Source organism: Microtus oregoni, unplaced genomic scaffold (genome assembly GCF_018167655.1).
Source record: "Microtus oregoni isolate MIOR12 unplaced genomic scaffold, Mior012 000007F_ref0000211, whole genome shotgun sequence".
Taxonomy (NCBI): Eukaryota; Metazoa; Chordata; class Mammalia; order Rodentia; family Cricetidae; genus Microtus; species Microtus oregoni.
In genome coordinates this window covers 386,162-407,953 of record NW_024543066.1, presented here as the reverse complement: position 1 = coordinate 407,953, position 21,792 = coordinate 386,162, and the positions used below count along the sequence as shown (strand labels likewise).

General features: G+C 37.7%; 1 protein-coding gene across 1 annotated transcript in view; it reads left to right on the top strand.

Annotated features, from left to right (window-relative positions):
* The window catches only part of Pcdh15 (protocadherin related 15), a 600,282-nt gene that overhangs the window by 508,488 nt on the left and 70,002 nt on the right, over window positions 1-21,792 (top strand). The window contains exon 26 of the mRNA XM_041655402.1: window positions 18,758-18,885. Within this exon, the coding sequence (XP_041511336.1) occupies window positions 18,758-18,885 (128 nt within the window). The remainder of the gene's footprint in view (window positions 1-18,757; window positions 18,886-21,792) is intronic.

Below are 21,792 nucleotides of genomic sequence, written 5' to 3'. Positions count from 1 at the left end.
GCTAAATAAGCCTTTTGGCTTCATGGGCTTTTGGATGCTTAATAGTGCCTGTAACTGAATGGAAAACCTTGACATGTCTGTCCTTCCTTTTTTGCCTAAACCTCTGGGTCAATTCCTTCCAGGCCTATGTGTAGACATGCTGACTCTCCCTTGGGGCAGAACTAGTCTCGCAGCAGCTATAACAACTTAAGCATCTGAAGTCATTCAGACAAGATGATACTTGCCCATTAACCTATGCCAGCAAATCAATAAAACCTGCCTCTTCTTTACCCAGAGAGCAGCCTGGCCTCTTTGTCAGGCTGGCTCCTCTGCACTGACTGTAGAAGGCCCAGCACAGTCAGGCCTGTGTTTTCCCTGTGTTTTCTGAGCATGTGACTCAGTCTTATTTCTATTGCTTCAGTGACAAAAGGCCTCAAGTCCCCAATAGCATGGCTGACATTGGATAATTTCCAGAAGATTTAATACACCTGTTAGGTAGGTTTTCATTTATTTTACTCCTTACAGCCCGTGAGTAGTGGATGTTTTTTTTTTCTACTGAGTGAAATACTTTATTTTGATCAGATTTTAAAAGCAGCTGAACCTGCTGGTTCTTGATTGTTGGGGGGGGGGGGGATCTCATTAACTAGACAAAGATATTTCAGCATTGTTGTTGCCCGAGTTTCAGAGCATCAACCGTTGAGTCCAGCACACCTAATAGGCTAAGCTCCAAAGTAATTTGAGGTGAGCAATCGTGAAAAAGCACAGAGGCATCTTCATCAGTGTGGCTGTGCTGAGAAGATGACCCGATAAGTGTGTCAGTGGTCAGCTCCATCCTCAGAGGACTGACGTGAGCCTTAGGTTTGACTGTAGGAGAATCGGGGCAGGGGCAAGAAGCATGCACAGTTAACCAGAGCTGGACAAGGTGTGTCTCCCCAGTCATCCTCTCAGCTACAGAGTTGTTTGAGAGGAGACTCCACCTGTGTAGCATGAATAATAAAAACCCAGAGACAGATATTGGGGTTCAAGCTGAAAGATCAGAGAAGCAAAGCAGCTTCATTAGAGAGCTCTTACCTCTACGAAATCTTCAGACTGAAAAAGCGAGTGAGTTCCTTTCTCATCCTGCCTTATATTCCTCTCTAGTGCTGGGATTAATAGTAGGCACCACCACCACCCGGCCTCTATGGCTAACTAGCGTGGCTGCTGGGGGTCAAGGTGTATGCCACCACTGCCTGGCCTGTATGGCTGACTAGCATGGCTAACTTTGCATTCTGAGCTTCAGGCAAGTTTTATCTATTAAAATACAAATAAAATATCATGATACACCTGCTTCACAGTTTAGCCTCAGCAACAGAAATAATTGCCCTCGCTTTGGAGGTGCTCTGCCCAGCGAAGCGCATCTAATCCTGGAAACCAGGGCGACTGCAGCCAAGGGTGATACTTATCTGTGTGCCTTTGGGCTTTGTGAGTGTGAGATAGGTCAGGATATCTGAGTCTTTACCCCATCTGTGCAGAGTCATGAGGGGTATGGCCCAATGTACAGACATACATGAAGGCAGAAACACCAGGCATCAAACGCGCTGCTAGTAACCTTATAGAATAAGTGGGAGGTTGATGCTTTATAGAGAAAGAATGCTTTTAAAAACTGGAGATAGAACCCAGGGCTGTGCTCATACTAGGAAGATGTTCTCTATCTGAGCGTTAGTCCCTGATCACAATAGTAGTTTCTAGAGCTGAAGAGATGGCTCAGTAGTTGTGAGCTCTCGCTGCCCTTTCTGAGGACTCTAGTTCAGTTCCCAGCACCCGCCTCTGGTGGCTCACACCTGTCTAGAACTTCAGCTCCAAGGAATTCGGAGGTGTTTCTGACCTCCAAAGGTACCTGCACTCTGTATACACACACACACACACACACACACACACACACACACACACACCTAATTAAAATAAACCTTTTTTTTAAGTTGTTTTTAAGTACTTATGATTGCTAGGTGCTCCAAAGTTAGGGCTTGACTTGACTGGGGTGACAAGGACTGAAGAACTGGTAGACAGACATACAGAAAAGCTGTGCTCAGGTGATCCATGCCCTCTGCTGGAGACGCACAGGCATAAGTTCAGAAACCCAGCATCTTCATAATGCACAGTAGGAAGGAGAAAGAGGCAGGTGGCTGGTGTCTGTAGCCGGTCTCTGGAGAAAGCAGTCTCAGGCTGCCATCATCCAGGAGGAGGTCACTGCAGTTGATAATTTTCTATACACTGTCAATATTGATGATTAGACCAAGAGAAGGCTTTACCTTTCATTTGAGCCTGGCCTGAGAAAAGCCTTGACGCAGTGGGACCCGTGGCATGGCTGTGTGTATGTCAATAAAACACACGCACTCAAGACTTGATGTACTCCCCACTCATTGTGTTTATATAGAGAAAAAAAGTACCGTAGAAGTGCCATGTGCAAGAAGCGAGAGCGGGAATGACCCTTTAAGCGAGTCTTGGTCTCAACTGAAGCGCGATCCCCATTCTGCAAAACATCTATACGGCTGCTATTCTCAGTCCTATATTCATTACATCTATTTACTCTCGAGAAATAAATATAGCTGAGAGTGGTGCTCCACACCCGTAATCCTATCTCTTGGGGATGGATACAGAGGCAGGAGCATCAGTCGTTGTGGATGCCGTCTTCAGCTAGAGTAAACCAATTCTAGCCTGGACAAAAGCCGGGCTCAAGACAACCAAAGTCAAAAGCAGATTAAAAATGACTTCCAAGAATAAGGGCATCTTAATTTCTTTGCTTGCACCCTTCTCCTTTTAAAATGAACGTTCATTTCTTCGATCCGCATCAACCCCTGATTACTAGCCTTAGTTTCAAAGTGCCCCAGTTTTGAAACTTTTAATGATAAGTGATCCCTGTCAAGTGGGAACAGATACATCTGGCCTTGATTTCTTCATGAAGAGAAGGATGTGACATTATTCCGTTTTGCAGTGCCCCAGTTTCTATCACCAGGACACGGGTGATATGTGGAGAATCTCACAGAAGATGAATTTTGAGCTTGATCCTGTGGGTCGATAAAGCAGGGACAGCACTGTAGAGTGGAGGATATTATTTCAGCGGCCATTGTGATCACACCTTTGCTATCACATTGCATAATTTTTGGAGTAAATGTGATGTAATTCTCTGTACAATTGTTTTCTGTGAACAAAGCACTTTCCTGTTGTCAATTGCTCTAATTCAATCTCACATTTTGCTTTTTTTTTTATCCTGGAAATTTCGCTCCAGTTCTCACTCATGGTGGTTGTATATTTTCCAGAAGTCACCCTCTAGCCCCTTAACCTTACCTTTGACATTCATTATGTAAGTAAAGACCATGCTATACTTATTCACATATTATTACCAATTATTTGAGAAAATTTTGTACAATTTCTGCATGAAATAGTTTCTGCTAAGTGAATTATGGTTTGTCTAGAATTTAGAAACTTTCTAAAATTAAACATAAAATATGGTACTAGATACGAAAGTAGCTAATAAGACCTAGTATAGTCCAAGGTAAAATTGATGAACACATGCATAACAAGTTATAGAAATGATATTCTTTTGACCTTGAGATGAGATCTCTATTATCTTAGACTACACCTCGGGGACTGGTAAAGGATTTCTAGTCTGTCCTTGTTATTCTTGTTCTTTGAATAATATTTATGTAAGCCTTTTCAATTCTATTAAGCATCTAGGTAACTGTGTTTTTCTGTTTCCATATTGACCATGTTCATTTAAACTTAAGGAATTAAAGCTAGCTGTAGAGGTGCATACCTGCAACCAGTGTATAGAAGGTAGAAGTTGTAGGATAAGAATCACAAGGTCATTCTAGACTACACTGCCAGCTTGATGCCTGTCTGGGCTATGTGAGACCCTGCCACAGAAACAACTTCTCTTTTATTTAAAACTACTTCAAGGATAGTTGCCTCAATTCCTTTGTTTGACCCATTCTCTATTTTTAAAATGTCCTTCCTTTGTACTTAATGCAAGTTGTGTAAAATGGAGATAATTTATAGAGTAGGGAATGTGACTCAGCTGGGAAGAACTTGCATAGCACAGGAAAGAATCTGGATTCAATTCTTAGGATGGACCACCCAAAGACAGAAAAGAGGACTTATTCAACATGCAAATATCTGGACTGTATTTCCTATTTCATTATGTAGGAAATGCATACATATCATATATTGTTCACAACAATAATGTCTTAACTTGTATGAATGGGACACATCAAAAGACATATAACAACTTAAATCAGAGGATATTTTAGTAGTCTTTATATGAACAAACATACATACATACACACACATACACCTCCCAAGTAGAGTAACTCTTTTAAAGTTATTTTGTCCCTTAAAACAATTATGATTCTTTTAATCTAAGGGTATATGGCTAACATGATTTTGTTTCTGTCACATGGCACTGGGAGCCTTATTTCCTTGCCATTGGAATCAAAGTGAAGGGCTGAATTGATAAGGCCACTTTGATTGCTCACTTAACACAGCATTTTTCTCTGTACGAGAAGAGGGCAGGTGGCCCGAAAACAGACCCTTGTCCTCAGATGATTGTATTCAGTAAGACATCATTGTGAGGAATACAGCAGTAATGTTGCAGTGTAGGTGGAGGCTGTTTATTCATTTCCTGTTGTTCCAGACCTAAAATGATCATACAGAAATTGCTTAAGTACAGAACTGCTTGGCCCCTTAGCTTAGGTTTCTTCTTAACTAACTCTTACATCTTAAATTAACCCATTTTTATTATTCTATGTATTGCCACAAGGTTATGACTTACTGGGTAAAGTTCCAGTGTCTGTCTCCATCAGCAGCTAAATGGAGTCTCTCTGACTCCACCTTCTTTCCTCCTCTATCTCTGCTTGGAATTCCTGCCTTGCTCTATTCTGCACTTCCATAGGCTCAAAGCAGATTCTGTATTAACCAATGCTAATAAAACATATTCACAACATACAGAGGTGAATTTTACATCACCTCCCCTTTTCTGTCTAAATAAAAAAGAAGGTTTTAACTTTAACATAATAAAATTACCTATAACAAAGCAGTTATCAAACAAGAATTATAGTTAAAATATTTATATATACTTTATCTTTTATCACAACTAAGGAAAGCTATAATTATAACTATCTATTTTTTAACATTATCAAAGACCTCAGAAAGATATAATATTACCTAAGTTAACAGGAAGTACATTGTAAGCAACTTTTAAAACTCTAGAATTGACGGACATTTCACTGCCTGGACAGTCACCCAAAGTTCTTTTGTAATACTGGAGCATACATCTTCAGCCTACAGGCCCATAGCATCTGGCAGACTTTTCCATGAAGCAGGAAATTTGAAAGACTGTTTCACATCTATTGGCAGTTTGTCAGTCACTTTCTTTTGTGTCCTGCAGTATGTCTGGCAGACTCTTTCATGAAGCAGGAACCCAGATGGACTATCTCACATTTAATTTTAGAAGTCATTTTTCTGTGGGTCCTGCATGTCCAGTTTATGCAGCTTAACATCAAGCAATCGAGGCTAGAGCAGTTTCTTGCCCAAATGGCTAACAAAATCCATAAGGAACCTCTTTGATGCCCATCATCCTCTTGAAGTAGATTGGTACTGCCAGAAACAAATGAGTTTCATTGTCATGAAAAGCCTTAAGTTTTTAAAACATTTAACTGACATATTCTGTAAGTCTTTGAAAGGTTTGAAGACTACCTATTATCTGAAATATATCTCTAATTAATCTGACTACAAGTTTGACTATTATAGTGACTATTAACCTATATTTCTTAATTACACATAACATTCATTTTTAAATGAGCTGTGCAAACACAATATTTTAATCAAGAGCAGAAATATACATATAACAAAATTGACCTTAAATTTGTATCACTATATCAAGATCCATACCAATGCAAAGTATATATCTCTATATCATTTCTCACTTTAAATGAAAATGAACATTTATAAACAATATTTGGAAATTTGGACATAGTCCTCTCCAAACTGCTTCCTACTTTTTGTTGGGCAAAGTATTTTGGGGGTTCATAGAGAACTTTCAGGGGGTCTTGTTCCATCAAGCCACACTAGGCTAGAAGGAATCTACAGGTCTTCATCCTCTGTAGAAACAAAAGCCGAACCACTTTTCCAAGGCAACATATTCTTAGACCCAAATTTTGAAGTCAAGATACCTTTAATACATATATATATATATGCTTTCCTTTACTAGTTGCTGTGGTCATGGTGTTTCTTCCTAGCAACAGAACACTGATTAAGACATTTTGGATAATAACATGAAATGGAACATTGCAGAATTAAACCTTCTATTAAGCAAGTTAATCACCTTGAAAACATCTGTAATAGAAAAGCGTAGTAGGCCTTTTCCTCACCCTAGATCTACATGTACTTATCCAGGGCAAATAGCACCATTTGCTGAAGATGGTGACTTTTTTTCAGTGAATAGTTCTAGCTTCTTAATCAAAAATCCATTGTCTATGACTGTGTAGATTCATGTCTAGGACTTCAATTAGATTCTGTTGATCAACATGCCTGCCTTTGTGCAAACACCATGATGTTTTTGTTTGTTTGTTTGCTTTTTGCTACAGCTCTGAAGTACAACTTAATGTCATGGAAGGTAATACCTCCTAAGGTTCTTTTATTACTGTGGATTGTTTTTGCTAGCTATCATGTGGGGTCTTTTTTTTTATTTCTGTATTGTGGTGATTTGAAGGAAAATGGCTCCCAAAAGGAGTGGCAGTACTAGGAGATGTAGCCTTGCTGGCATAGGTATGATCTTGTTGGAGGAAGTGTGTTACTGTAGGAGTAGGCTTTGAGGTCTCCTATGCTCAAGTTACTCCCAGTGAGACAGACCACTTACTGTTGCCTATTATATATAGAACTATCAGCTACCTCTCCAGCACCATGTCTGCTTGCATGCCAACATCTGCCACCATGATGGTAATGGACTAAACCTCTGAAACTCTCAGCTGCCACCTGAATTAAAATGTTTTCCTTTATAAGAGTTGCCATGGTCATGGTGTCTCTTCACAGCAATAGAAAGTCTAACTAAGACACATATGTCCCTTCAAGACCAGTGAAGGACATTGTTGGAATTTTAATAGGCCTTACATTGAATCAGTAGATTGTTTCTGGTAGGTTGGCCATTTTACTGTATTAATTCTACCATCCCATGAGCCTGAGAGGTCTTTCCATCTTCTGATAACTTCTTCAATGACCTATTTTTCATTCAGTAGTAAGTTGTTCCATTTCAGAGAATTTGTAAACTTCTGTTAGTTCTGTTATTGATGATACTCAGTTTTGAACTGTGGTGGTCAGATAGAGTACAGCGTGTTGTTTCAATTTTCTTGTACCTGGTGATATTTTCTTTGTATGAAATATGTGGTCAATTTTGGAGAAAGTTCCATGAAGTACTGAGAAGATGTTATATTCTTTTGTATTTGAGTAGAAAGTTCTGTTAGGTCATTTGAGGTATCATATCAGTTAGGACCAGCATTTCTCTGTTTAGTTTTTGTCTGAATTACCATGTCTATTGGTAAGAGTAGAGTATTGAAGTCATACACTATCACTGTGTGAAGGTCAATATGTGATTTAAGCTGTAACAGTGTTTCTGAAAATTTTATGACTCAGAAACAATAAACATAAATTTAGTTTGTCATTCTTTTTAATCATTATTTAGAATGCAAGTCTAACAATCAATTCTTCAAAATCTAATTCATTCCTTTATTCCCAGGACTTTTGATAAGTTCCATTAATCAATCTTGTTCCTTTTATCACCTCTTCTGGAAACGTGTAGAGAATTAAATCCCTAGATAATACCTTTAAAAAAATAATTACAGACAAGAAGTTCAAAGGAAATTATTATTCTGAATGCTTTCACTTTCACTTTGGAAAGTCTTTTTGCTAGTTATTTACATACAGCACGTATTTTCCATCTTGACTATTTGACATACAGAGCTGTTTGCCTGCTTTAGTAAAACATACAAGGACAGCAAGAATACTAGGCAGGTCAGTGGCTCAGCTTTGCTCATACACTGTTTCCATAGAAGACATTCCAAGACATTAGCAAGGAGGCTAAATATAGCCATTATAGCCATAAAGCAAACAAGGAGGAAATGTTACATTAAAAATCTACATTAGCAAAGATTACACATCTCACAAAGTTTAACAGTAGAAATGCTCACAGTCAAATTTGCCTTAGCAGAACAGAAAAGATATATGGATACAATATTTGTGCAATTGTCTCACATCCCTGTCTTTGGTATTAGATAGTCCTGGAATTCATATCAAGTTTCAGTATTTATTATATTTTCTAAAGTTTAGAAATCTCAGCCCTCTTTAGGGGTAAAATGCATTTATCTCATTGGATGTTTGAAAATTTTAAGCATGATATTTTTATTATTCTGAATTATTTCTGGAAAGGATACCTGGTTAAAAGTGATGGAAGCCATGTTTGACTGACTCTTGAGAATTTATTAGAAGAATCCTTTAAGGCTTTCACAACCAAAGTTCAAGTAAAACAGGATCTAAGGAAAGATAAACACTTGAGAAACAAACAATATTAGAAACTAATATTGTTTTTGCAACTATGCCACCAAAACAGCTGGGACACTAACTTTCTAGCCTTTGGAAGTGTCTTTTGGGGACAAAACCTGGTTGGCTTGAGTTGGTGTGTCCTCTTGACAATGGGAGATGTGGATCCTCATAGTTCATGAGATGTCGAGGTAACCTATGAGGTATGGGAGGTGGTGATAAAAGTCTATGATAAACATGAAAGATGAAAGGAGACTACTAATCAAGAAAGACAAAAAAATATTTCACCTTTTCAAAAATAAATTAGAACACCGATATTTTTTAGGTAATGTTTGGGTGAGCTGTGTGGAGCTTTATGAGAAGGAATAGGATATTCTTTGAAGGTTCTATCACTATGATTTTATTTTTCATTTTTACTGACTTGTGCTCAAAATTATTAGTAGGTGAATAGCTGAACAAATTTATGAAGTTGTGTTGCTTCAAACATGTTTTTTTTCTAGTAAGTAGTTTAGGAGTGGATGGAAGCAATGCTTAGAGTTAATGACCTACTGCAAGAACTGTGAAATGCTAACAGGTATTCATTATGTACTTTCCAAAGGCTAAATTTAGCACACTCATTACACTAAATAGTTGCAAGTACATTGCTCCCTCTTAAATTGCTTCCAACTTTTCTGTAAAATTTAATTATTTAATATGTTGTGCACCAGTGATTAATGAACTAAGTGAAAATAAACAGATTAAAGAATAATTAGATGGTATTTTGCATGATCATTGTTCTGCTCCATGGTTCCTTCTTGGTTAAATCTTCACAAGTAAGTCATACACAAGTTGGAAATATTTTCTTATAAACAGGTGAACCAAAAAAATAACAAAGTCATATTTTTATTTCATAGGGGAAAATGTAGGTTTTTATCCTTGGTTTATTTGTGTAGAATAAGTAAATATTCATACAGTGTCTCCTCTTTGCTTAGCACATTGTAGAACATACATGTAATGGGCATGGTCAAGCACACTGCAGGATTTGTGTGAAAGAGAGAATATTATGTTTTTTTTTTTTTTTTTTTTTTTTTTTTGGTTTTTCGAGACAGGGTTTCTCTGTGGTTTTGGAGCCTATCCTGGAACTAGCTCTTGTAGACCAGGCTGGTCTCGAACTCACAGAGATCCGCCTGCCTCTGCCTCCCGAGTGCTGGGATTAAAGGCGTGCGCCACCACCGCCCGGCAGAATATTATGTTTTATAATTTGGGGATTCTCTTTCCTTTTATTCATTAAATTGATTTAGTTTAGTTAGAAAAGCAGTGTCTTTTATTATATAAAATTATAAACTGTGTATAAAAAGGAATTTATTTCCACATTTTTGTTCTTTTAAGCCTTGATATATTTTCTCCGAAACGATTTTGCTGTAGCTACAGGCACACAAACACAATTTTCATTGTGTGTGCTCTTCTTAAAATCTGGGACTGTTTCTTTATATTTATTATTATAATGTACAAAATAATTTATGTCATTAGGTACTTTTCAGAAACACCATTTCAGTGACTTAACAACCTTCATCATCTGCCTTATAGGTGTATCATAATTTAGTCTCCCTGTCCCATGTTAGTGACACTCTGATTTCTTGTACAAGTATAGTTGGCAGCAGAATTCAGTACATGGGATGTGGAGTCTCACTGTTTGTTCATTCTGTTTTTAAATGATTTCCTGTTGATTGAAGTGAGGTCAAATGTGACTTCATAGAGACACACACCCAGGACCATGTTCATTTCAACCAGTTCATCCATCCTCCAAAGCAGTTTTAAAGTAAACTTCAGCTCCTGAATCCCATTTGATTATTCTGTTCTCAGCCTCAAATGTACTTATTAAAACTTAGAAAGCTTTGCAAGTGCCCCAGTGATATAATATGTCTTACATTTTCAAATACAGAAGAATAATAAAATGTCTGGTACCTATACGCATAAAAGTACTTTTTAAAAAAAATCTATTGACATAAAATTCTCTGTGCCCTGTTTTTTTCTGAATTACAATATTTGGTGAGTTTTAAATATTCTCTTAAATTTTTAAATGATTTAAATGAGGTCATAATTAAATTATTCTGTGTATGTTATCAGATGTTTGGGTCTAAGTCCTGTTTCTGGCTCTCCTAGTTGTATCATTTCCAGCATGTTGTTTAATTTCTTCAAGCCCCATTATCTCAATTGATAAAACAAAGGCAACCAATGATCCTTAAGATTTTATTACAGAATTAAATGGAAATAGCACTTGGAAAGCATTTAACCCCCAGAGTTCCCAAGGTTGGTATAACCATTACTAAGAGTCACTGTCCCTGGTCATGTTTGTACATGAATAAAAGGTACAAAATAGAAGCATTTGTATTGGAAAATAATTTTACTTTCACTAACTTTGTTACTTGGGAACTCCCTAAAAACCTTTCTACTTTGTAAACCTGTCTCCTGGAATTTACATACAAAATTTAAAGCCATTGTAGACATAATGGTGACCTCCATACCCAAGAGATCACTATGTCCAAATCTCTGGGCTTTATGAAGTTTTGACCTTCAGAGACTTCTCGGATTTGGTGAGTGAGAGACACAGAGCCAGCTCTACGACGTCAGGGAGTTAACACAAGTACAAATGTCTTGGTGTGAGAAAGAAACAAGACGATCTGTGTTGGCAAAACAACACTAGGAAGTCTCCCACTATTCTAAATTGAAAGAAGGAAAAGCATTGGAAAGTGAAGAGCACACACAGCTTCTGAAAGCTGGCCGAGTAAGACCCTGGCAGACTAATTTTAAAAGAATTGTGATCTTTGCATAACAGGTGTCTAATGAAAGACAGAATCCTACCTGGGGCTTCCCAAATGGGATTCGTGCTGTCTGCATCTCAATAAGCCTAGAGAAAAACTTCGGACTGACAGACTGTAAAATAAAATATTTTTTGTTACTTAAAGTCATAAGCTAATGTTTTAATACACCAATTTTATGGTAATTTTCTATAAAATTATATGAAATGTATATATTATATAAATAATGGATGGATAGATAGCTATATGATAGAGTGATAGTTGATATATAAACAGGTTGATAATAGGGATAGACATAGATCATAGATAAATGATACACAGATATTAGATTATCAATATATAAGATTAGATAGATAGGTATATTGATAATAGATTACAGAAAAAGATAACTATTAATATAGGAGACTCTTAATGCAGTGAAATATTTATAATTTTCCAAAGAAGAGAATATGTTAATATGAACACAAATCCAGACTTTAATTAATATCTAGACTATTACTCATTTAACTATGCCCTCAATATCATAGTAAAAACTCATCAGAGTTGTCATTTTCTCTGAAGACCTAGTTAAAATACAGCACGATATATTCTAGTAATCTGAATGTCTGTGTCTGAGGCAAGCAGATGTATGCATTTCTTCCCAATTCAGCTGTTAACCTTTCAGTCAAACACATACGTAAAATGCATGCTTTAGATACAAGTCATTAAAATCATGCAAAGGTTAATTAAATCAACATCAGAGCTAAATTAGAAAACTATTAAAAATAAACGTTGAAATATTCACTCTTTCTCGCTGTCTGGCTACAGAAAACAAATACCACAGAAGACACAGCAGAGTATAAAGTCACAGAGAGAAGCTGAGAACTAGGAACCAGTGGCTTTCTCATCTCGTTCTACCTAGCGGTTTATTTCCAAATACTCTGTAGGAGCAGTCTGTGCAATCTAACCTTAGCCACTTTTCCAGCTCAACTCACTGTGACTCTCATCCAGGGACACTGAAAAATACCAGGCCTTTCTATGATTTTTTTGATTTATTTTATCAACCCTTCTTTCATTTTATCTTATCTTTATTCAATATGTGCTTGTAATTTATCGTGGGTTTAAAAATCTGTTGTAAATAAATGATACAACATGCGGAGGAAAGGGATTTTGTAAGCGTTCAAAAATTTTAAAGCAATTTGACTTAAATCAGAGTTACGTCCAAGAATTTTCCTTAAAATATTCAAACCCAGAGTTGGCTAGAAAAAAAAAAAGTAACACAGTCCTCCAACCAATGTGTGTATGGCATGGAAATCAAGGCACCATGCATGCTGTGTGTCCACAAGCCAAAGCATCCAAATGAAGGCACCCTGGTGATTCCACACACAGGAGAACACTTTGATCTTTCACTACTGTGCCACATTCATTCAGCATTCCTCTGGTAGACACACTGCGTGCTCCTTGTGAATTCCTTATCAGTCTTCTTTCGAGGTGGATGGCGACCCCCTACCCCTCAGATACTGGGTGCACACATGACTCAAACTGGGTAAATAAGGTGCTCGGTCTCCAGTTAATGAATGTTTGGTTTTTGTCTAAGGAATAAAAAAAGAAGAAGGAAAGGGATCATAAGGAAAGAAAACAACAGAGTTTGCTCAATTATTTTGAGATGAGATAGAAGGAAAATATTGGGGCAGGGAAATAGATCTCGCTCTAAGTCTGGTTGCATATCCCATTGTCTGAGAAGCCAGAACTGAACACAGTTGACAAAGCCAGTAAAGACTAGCTGGAAAAAAAAAATGACTGTCCTAAGACTCTCAAGTAAGGATAAAAAAATCACAAATAAATAATACTTCCTTAAAACCAGAACATCCATGATGTTTGGGTTTAGCTATATTAGGATTCTTCTCTCAGTCCTTAACCTGAACACACAATCCTATTTACAACAATGAAATTCTTTAAGAGTAACAAATCAACCCCTTGTGTTTTGTGTGTATTTTAGGCTTTTACTAATCATTGAAACTGGTTAATTACATCTTTCAAGCAATGCAATTTCAAAAGGTTTAAAAACACACACACCGTGAAGTCATTTAAAAATCCCTCCTTCCTCTCTAACTAACCCACACTAAAATCTAATGTCCATCCTATTTCTTCCCTCAAGAAAGGACCAATGTTTCTCCTCTATAACAACTTCTAATTCTTTTCTCTGACACAGTCAAGGACCTGGGAAGATCTTCAAGACTGTTCCTTAGGTTTCAGAAACCAAATTGATCAGTCCCTCTAATGCACTGATGGCAATGTTATTTTCAGCAGTTTGTCAAAACTGAGCAACCCCTATAGCTAGCCAAGACTCTGCACTCCTTGCTTTCTTTAAATACCAAAGTTGTTGTTCTGATTTTATCCTGACCTAACAAACTACCATAAACCCTAATTTATTCAGAACATAAGAGTGATTATTAAAAACCACACAGCAAAGTTAATATTAGAATATGTTGAAATCTCTTCCACCAAAGAGATCAGTCCATTAATTTTTAATTTAGCCCCAAGCAAGTTCTTAGGACATGGGCAGAAAGCATTCACATTCTTTGCCAAAATATCACAAGAATCTTTAGGTCAACTGCTAAGAATTTTTTCCTCACTGAAGCCTCATGAATTAGGCCTCCATGGTCCCACATTGCTCTTAGAAATTTTGTCTTTGAAGTCTCTATGAGGAGGGCCCATTAAGCTCCACTAACAGTGGTCATCTGTTTCTCACGTCCACAGTTCAAAGGCCTCTATGGTCCTGCAAAAACAGCATGGTCAGACCCACGACAGCACTCTCTGGCACGAACTTCTGTCTGAGCTACTTTCCTAAGTCTGTGATAAACACTATGACCAAAGCCCAACTTACAGAAGGAAGGGTTTGTTTGAGATCACAGCCTCAGGAGTCCATCATCATCATGCTGAGGAATTATGGCAGCGGACAGACATAGCAATCGGAGCAGAAGCTGATGACTTACATTTTGAACTGCAAGCAGAAAGTAGAGTAAATTAGGAAAGGCACATGGCTTTGAAATCTCAAAGCCTCGCCCTCAGTGACATACTTCCTCTAGCAAAGCATTGACTTCTAAACATCCCCAAATAGTGCCACCAACTGAGGACAAGGTATTCAAAGATGTTAGCCTATGGGACATTCTCATTCAGTCTGATGCAAATAGTTATAACTATTTTCCTCAGGAAATAAATCAGTTGGAATAATGTCTTCAGGAAAAGAAATGGGGTAGTGGCCCTGGAGAAAGTACCAATAAATTAAGATATTATAGCACTAATAGGTGATCACGGTAGACTTGCCAACTGTAAGAACCTTATTGCGAAGGAATTCAAAGTATTCTAATAATTAAATGCAATAAAACTAGCTGAAAAGTTTGTTTATAGGGAATAAAATTGTTTAGAGTTCTAAACATTTAGAGGAACAATGCCTATTATGTATTATCAAAATTAGCAGGAAAAGGAAGAAGTGGACTTGCTTATTTTGCAGCAAAAACATAAAGTTAATTTTATTCTAACTATAAATCACACAACTAGAAAAACACTCGCTTCACAACTGTACTTTAGCTGACTGTCATAAATAGTTTGGCACAAGGTTGTAAGCATAAATTTCAAAGTTAATCGGCAAATAATATTAAATCACAAGTCATAAAGTAATTTTATGTCTTTTGTAAAATATACAAAATGATGGCATTTTTAAAATAAGTGTACCCTTAGACATTTAAATCTGAGCTATGATTGTTTTTAGTTTGTGTGGCGATTACTTTGGAATCTTGTATATTTAATAATCTCTTTCAAATGAAATGACAGTTATTCAAAATCCCCCAAAAGTTCTGTGACACTGGCGTGGGGAGCACAGGTGACTGTGAAAAGCCGGAAAAGTGTCAGGACTGGATGAATAAATGCACACCTCTAGATGTTTCCAAAGTGAAGCATTTTCTCTCCTTAGTATCTTTGTCTTGGCAAACCACAACAGTGATTTGGTAACAGAAAACGAACAAAGAGCTCTGATTATCAAACTTCCTGAAGTCTTCACAGCCAGGTGCCAGGGGATTCATCAACTAGTAAAGACAATTGTCTCTGTTACATTTATAGAAGACATATATTCGACTTGGTTGCAAAAACAGAAAATGTCCCAGCTTTTCAGAATTTAAGTGAATGAAATTAGGACAATAAAATGCATGCCTTCTATTAATTTATAACTCTCCAAGGATTCTTGGGATAGTAAACTTTTTTAAAAATTTTAAAAAACCCTACTAAAACAAAAGGACAGCAAACAGAAACTCAGCAGCACAGTGTCGCTTTCTCCTGCAGCCCGGAGACCCTGAGTCCTGGGCATTGGAACCAAGTTATTTATACTCCTGGAGTTTTGTTTTGCTTTAATTTGATCCAACTGTGCTTTGGTTTTCCCTCTTGGAGTAAAAAATTATGTAACTTATTTTTTTATTTTACAAAATCTCACATTTAAGGTATTTTTTAATTTTAGAGAGCCGTTGGAGTTTTTGAGGTACTAACAATTTTAGATAGAGACTTTGGATGTTTTAAAGAGACTGGACTTTTAAAATGATTGAATTTTTAAAGGCTTGAATTTAGGAAAGTTAAAATGTCATCTTGAGGACTATCAGAAATGAAAGGTTATAGTTTAATGGTGTTCATTTATTATGTTTGTTTGTCAAGTTAACAAGGAGTAATAACATGCTGGTTGAGATTTGTCAACTTGACACAAACATAGACATGCCTGGAAAAGCAGACCCATAATTGATCACATGCTCCATAACAGTAGCCTGCAAGCAGGTATTTAGGCCATTTTCTTAATTAATGATTGATGTGAGAGGTCCCCGCCTACTGAGCATGGTACCACCCCTAGGAAGGTGTTCATGAAGTATATAAGAAGCAGGCTGAGGAAACCACTCGAGGCAAGTCAGTAAGCAGGGATCCTTGAATTCTGCTTCCGTTCCTGTCTACAAGTTTGTCCTGCTTTAAGGTCCCACCCTGACTTTCCACAGTGATGGGCAGCAATATGGAAGCATATTCCAATTAAATCATTTCCTCCCCAAGTTACTTCAGTCATGGTGTTTTACCAAGACAAAGATGAACTCAATCTAAAGTGAGTTAATACAATAATCCTAAAATGTCACAATCTAAATTCTGTTCTTAAGTTAAAACTCATTAGTTTTTCCGTTACTATGAATTGAATTGTTAATGTTGATGAATCTTTAAAACAGTATTTAATGATTAGTTTTATACCTTAAACTAGGGTATAAAGGTTAGGTACGTCTACAACATCAGATCTATTTTAAGAAAGGAACACTATCATAGTTTGAAAAATAATGTCTTGAGAGACAGCTTGGTGGTTAAAGAGTGCTTCTCCTCTGGTATACCACATCCCTGTACACACACATGCAGGCAGACCAATGTGCACATAAATTATAATAAATTATTTTTAAGCCTTTGGGAAATTCCGCATGTAATTTTATTTTCATTCCTGAATTATAACTATAATTCCTGGAGTGTCCTAGAGGATAAGTGGGTTTATGAGTGGAAATGGAACCAACAGCAACTGCTGTGTTCTAAATGTTGCTGTTTGCTGCTTCATGCTTTCATGCAACAGCTGTCTGGGAACTGAGCAGCTCACTTACCTTGACAGACAGACAGACAGACAGACAGACAGACTAGCACACATGTGCGCACACATGCACACACCAATGGAATTCAGTGGCTACCCGCAGTTGTAAATTATTATATTTTAGTCAGAAGCTGTAAGATAATCTGACAAAAAATATATTTTATAAAGCATTAAAAAAAATATGGGACCTCCTGAAAATGAGAAGCTTTCTGTGAAGCAAAGGACACGGTCAACCAGACAAAACAGCAGCCTACAGAATGGGAAAAGATCTTCACCAACCCCATATCAAACAGAGGGCTGATCTCCAAAATATACAAAGATCTCAAGAAATTGTTCATCAAGAGAAAAAATAATCCATTTAAAAAAAAATGGAGTATAGACCTAAACAGAGAACTCTCAACAGAAAAATCTAAAATGGCTGAAACACACTTAAGGAAATGGCCAACATCCTTAAACATTAGAGAAATACAAATCAAATCAAGTCTGAGATTTCATCTTATGCCAGTAAGTATTGCCAAGATAAAAAACCCTGTTAATTAGGGAACCAATGTGAGCTAAGTACAATCTCTCTAAAACCATGATGCAGCCTAAAGTGCTGCCGCCCCATGCATGTCATGCTAAGAGCGCACGATGGAAAATCTCACTTCTGTCAGTAAAATTGAATAAACTGCTTTAGAGGAAATAAAAGTAGCAGCTTGTATTTTTCTATGTACACTTATTTTAAAGATTGCTGAAACTTGCTGTGTGGGTGTTTTAGTTATTTTGTATTATTTCCTGTGCATTTATAAATATATACAAACGATGTTTATGAACCATGTGCATATTACCTTAAGTCAGTGGTTCTCAACCTCCTAATGCTGCACCCCTTTAATACAAATCCTCATGTTGTGGTGACCTGCAACCATAAAATTATTTTTATTGCTACTTCATGACTGTAATTAGCAACTGCTGTGAATTCTAATGTAAATATCTGTGTTTTCTGATTGTCTTCTGGGGTCAGCATATACAGTGACTTCCCCTAAAGTCCCAATCTTGAAAGTACCACCACTTCCTAATATTGCCATCCAGGGGACCAAATCTCCAACATGAGAAACCTTAGGAGACAATCACACCCAACCCATAGCACCGCCATTCCCTTCATCTTCAAATTTTACCTTCTGTTTTGAGTTGTCCATAAGCCTGCTTACCTCAAAGCCCTCATGGACTGGTCCAGACCATTGAACCAAAAGAGGATCTTATCTTAAACGTATTATTTGTATATGTGTCTGCATGTATGTATACAATGTATTAAGAAATACACAAGTGAAAATTTTGATTCTCGAGATCTTAGCTAGTCAAATATAGAAACCATATAGAATAACATGACACACAGTATAGTTCCAATGAATTTTCAGTAAGCCTGTGTCCCGTAAAACTGAACACTGTTATTTGGACAGCTCTTTTATTACTTACTATGAAAGGGGAAATAAGTTAAACAAGTTAAAATGGAAAGTAAATTACTATGGTATTACCTTCAAATGGTAGCAGTTTGAAAACACTGAAAAAAAATGCTTAGCACCCATGAAGCCCAAGATTCAATACCTAGTCCTTCAAAAATAAAATATTAAAAATTTAACATTGCCAGTAATATTCTTATCTTTCTCCTCTTGACCTAGAATTAAGGAACACATAGGAATGACCTTCAGACAAATTACATACACCCCTTTATCTAAGAGGACAGTAATTATTACTCAGTGATTTTTATTCTAATGAACAATCACCAATAAAGATATATCTTCTTTTCCAGGCAACACAGCTAAAGTGTACATTGAGATTCAGGATGAAAACGATCACCCCCCAGTGTTTCAGAAGAAATTCTACATTGGTGGTGTGTCTGAGGATGCAAGGATGTTCGCCTCTGTGCTCAAAGTGAAGGTAGGAGAAAAAAAAAACCTCTGCTATGAAACTACTTTGAGAGCAAAGAGCTCTGAGTTTTGCCGATGTGCTATAGCCTCATCGTTTGTGTAAATGACATTTATACTCGGGTTAAAAACACAAAATTCTCCCCTCGTGGTCCCGACTTCTTTGCTCATGTTCTCCCTCCTTCTGCTCCTCATTGGGACCTTGGGAGCTCAGTTCAGTGCTTCAGTGTGGGTCTCTGTCTCTGTCTCCATCCATCACCAGATGAAGGTTCTATGATGATATGCAAGATATTCGTCAGTATTGCTATAGTATAGGGTCATTTCCGGTTCCCTATCCTCAGCTGCCCAAGGAACTGACTGAGGACCTCGGCTTGGGCATCTGGGAGCCACTCCAGGTTCAAGTCTCTTGCCGACCCTAAGGTGGCTCCCTTAACTAAGAGTTGTGCTTCCGTGCTCCCCTATCCAACCTTCCTTTATCCCAATCCTCCTTTTTCCCCAAGTTCCCCCCATTCTCCCCTTCTCCCTTTTCTCTCCCCATCTCCCCTTACCCCCATCCCACCCCAACCCCAAGATCTCAATTTTCTCCCCGGCAATTTTGTCTACTTCCCATAGCCAAGAGGACAACTATATGTTTTTCCTTTGGTTCACCTTCTTACTTAGCTTCTTTGGGATCACCAATTGTAGACTCCGTGACCCTTGTTTATGGCTAGAAACCAATTATGAGTGAGTACATCCCATATTCATCTTTTTGGGTCTGGGTTACCTCACTCAGGATAGTGTTTTCTATTTCCATCCATTTGCATGCAAAATTTAAGAAGTCATTGTTTTTTACCGCAGCATAGTACTCTAATGTGTAGATATTCCACACTTTCTTCATCCATTCTTCCATTGAAGGGCATCTAGGTTGTTTCCAGGTTCTGGCTATTACAAATAATACTGCTATGAACATAGTTGAACAAATGCTCTTGTCATATGATAGGGCATCTCTTGGGTATATTCCCAGGAGTGGTATTGCTGGGTCCAGGGGTAGGTTGATCCCGAATTTCCTGAGAAACCGAAACACCGATTTCCAAAGTGGTTGCACAAGATTGCATTCCCACCAGCAATGGATGAGGGTACCCCTTCCTCCACAGCCTCTCCAGCAAAGGCTATCATTGGAGTGTTTTATTTTAGCCATTCTGACAGGTGTAAGATGATATCTCAAAGCTGTTTTGATTTGCGCACCCACCCACTGAGACAGTGGAGCTGATCTATTGGGAGCTCACCAAGGCCAGCTGGACTATGACTGAAAAAGCATGGGTTAAAACTGGACTCTCTGAACATGGGGAACAATGAGGGCTGATGAGAAGCCAAGGACAATGGCACGGGGTTTTGATCCTACTTCATGTCCTGGCTTTGTGGGAGCCTAGCCAGTTTGGATGTTCACCTTCCTAGAAATGGACGGAGGGGGGAGGACCTAGGACTTACCACAGGGCAGGGAACCCTGACTGCTCTTTGGACTGGAGAGGGAGGGGGAGAGGAGTGGGGAGAGGGGGAGAAGGGTGGGAGGAGGGGGAGAAGGGTGGGAGGAGGGGGAGAAGGGTGGGAGGAGGGTGAGAAGGGTGGGAGGAGGGGGAGGGAAATGGGAGGCTGGGAGGAGGAGGAAACTTGTTTTTTTTGTCTCCTTTTCTCAATAAAAAAAAGTTAAAAAAAATAAATAAATACATAAATAAATAATTTATTCACTTGTTAAAAAAAAACTCAAAATTCTTTGTTTGTTGTCTGGTTTGGTTTGGGTTTTGAGACAGGGTTTATGTGTATACCCTTGACTGTCCTGGCACTAACTCTGTAGACCAGGCTGGTCTTTAACTCACAGAGATCCACCTGTCTCTGCCTCCTAGGTGCTGGGATCAAAGGCAAGAACCACCACCACCTGAATACAAGATTCTTAAACTACAAATTGCAATAGTGTTGTTCTTGTTGCTGTATAAAATACTCTAAAGGCAACATAATGAGAAAGAGTTACTTTCCATCTCGGTTCCAGAGAGGATAAACCCATCAAGGTGGGAAGTCTTAGTAGCAGGAATAGAAGGTTCACCAGCCCAATGATCACCAGTTCAGAACCACCCAGTGGAAAGGAAGTGGAACCAAACTGTACCATCTCAAAACCCTCCCCTGTTACAAACTTCCTCCAAGAAGTCTCTGTCCTTTTAAATGTTCCAAAACCTCCTCCAAAAGCACCTCCCTCTGGGAACCACGTCTTTAAACACATAAACCTGTAGCAAACATGTCACATTCAAACATGATATAAACTTAAATTTAATTATCCAAACTCAACACAGTTTTTATGGGGTCAACACTAAGAAACTTAGTATATTTTTACTGAAAACTGGGTCAAATTCCTTATAATATTCTTCATAAAATGTTGCAATGTTTTGCCCAGCATATATTTAATTTTATTTATTTATTATTTGTTTGTTTGTTTTTTTTAGTATTGTATAAGTGTGTATAAGTTGCCGTGGCTGAAGCTTACATCATATATGAAAAGATCAGAGGTCACACTTCTGGAGTTCCTTCTTTCCTTCCTTCTTTATTTAGGTTTGGGAGCTTGATCTAGGTTGCCAGGTTTATACTGCAAGCACCGTTACCTGCTATGCCATCCTGACAGCCCTCTCAATGGGTTTTCATGCCTCTACTAGGATCTCTTCAGAATAACTCCATAGAATCTCCAAATGAAATTTCTAGTGACAGATGTGGAAATCATCTACTCTAGTGAAAATGACTTCCTTCTTACAACAACTTTTCAAATATCAAGTGATGTTTAAATTAGCAAAAGATAATACTCATAAACACTGCTAATTTTAGTACTCGACTAAAAGTTTTTTAAGTGTTTTCATATTCAGAAAAGAATTGGAAAACTACATATATAGTGTAGAGAATG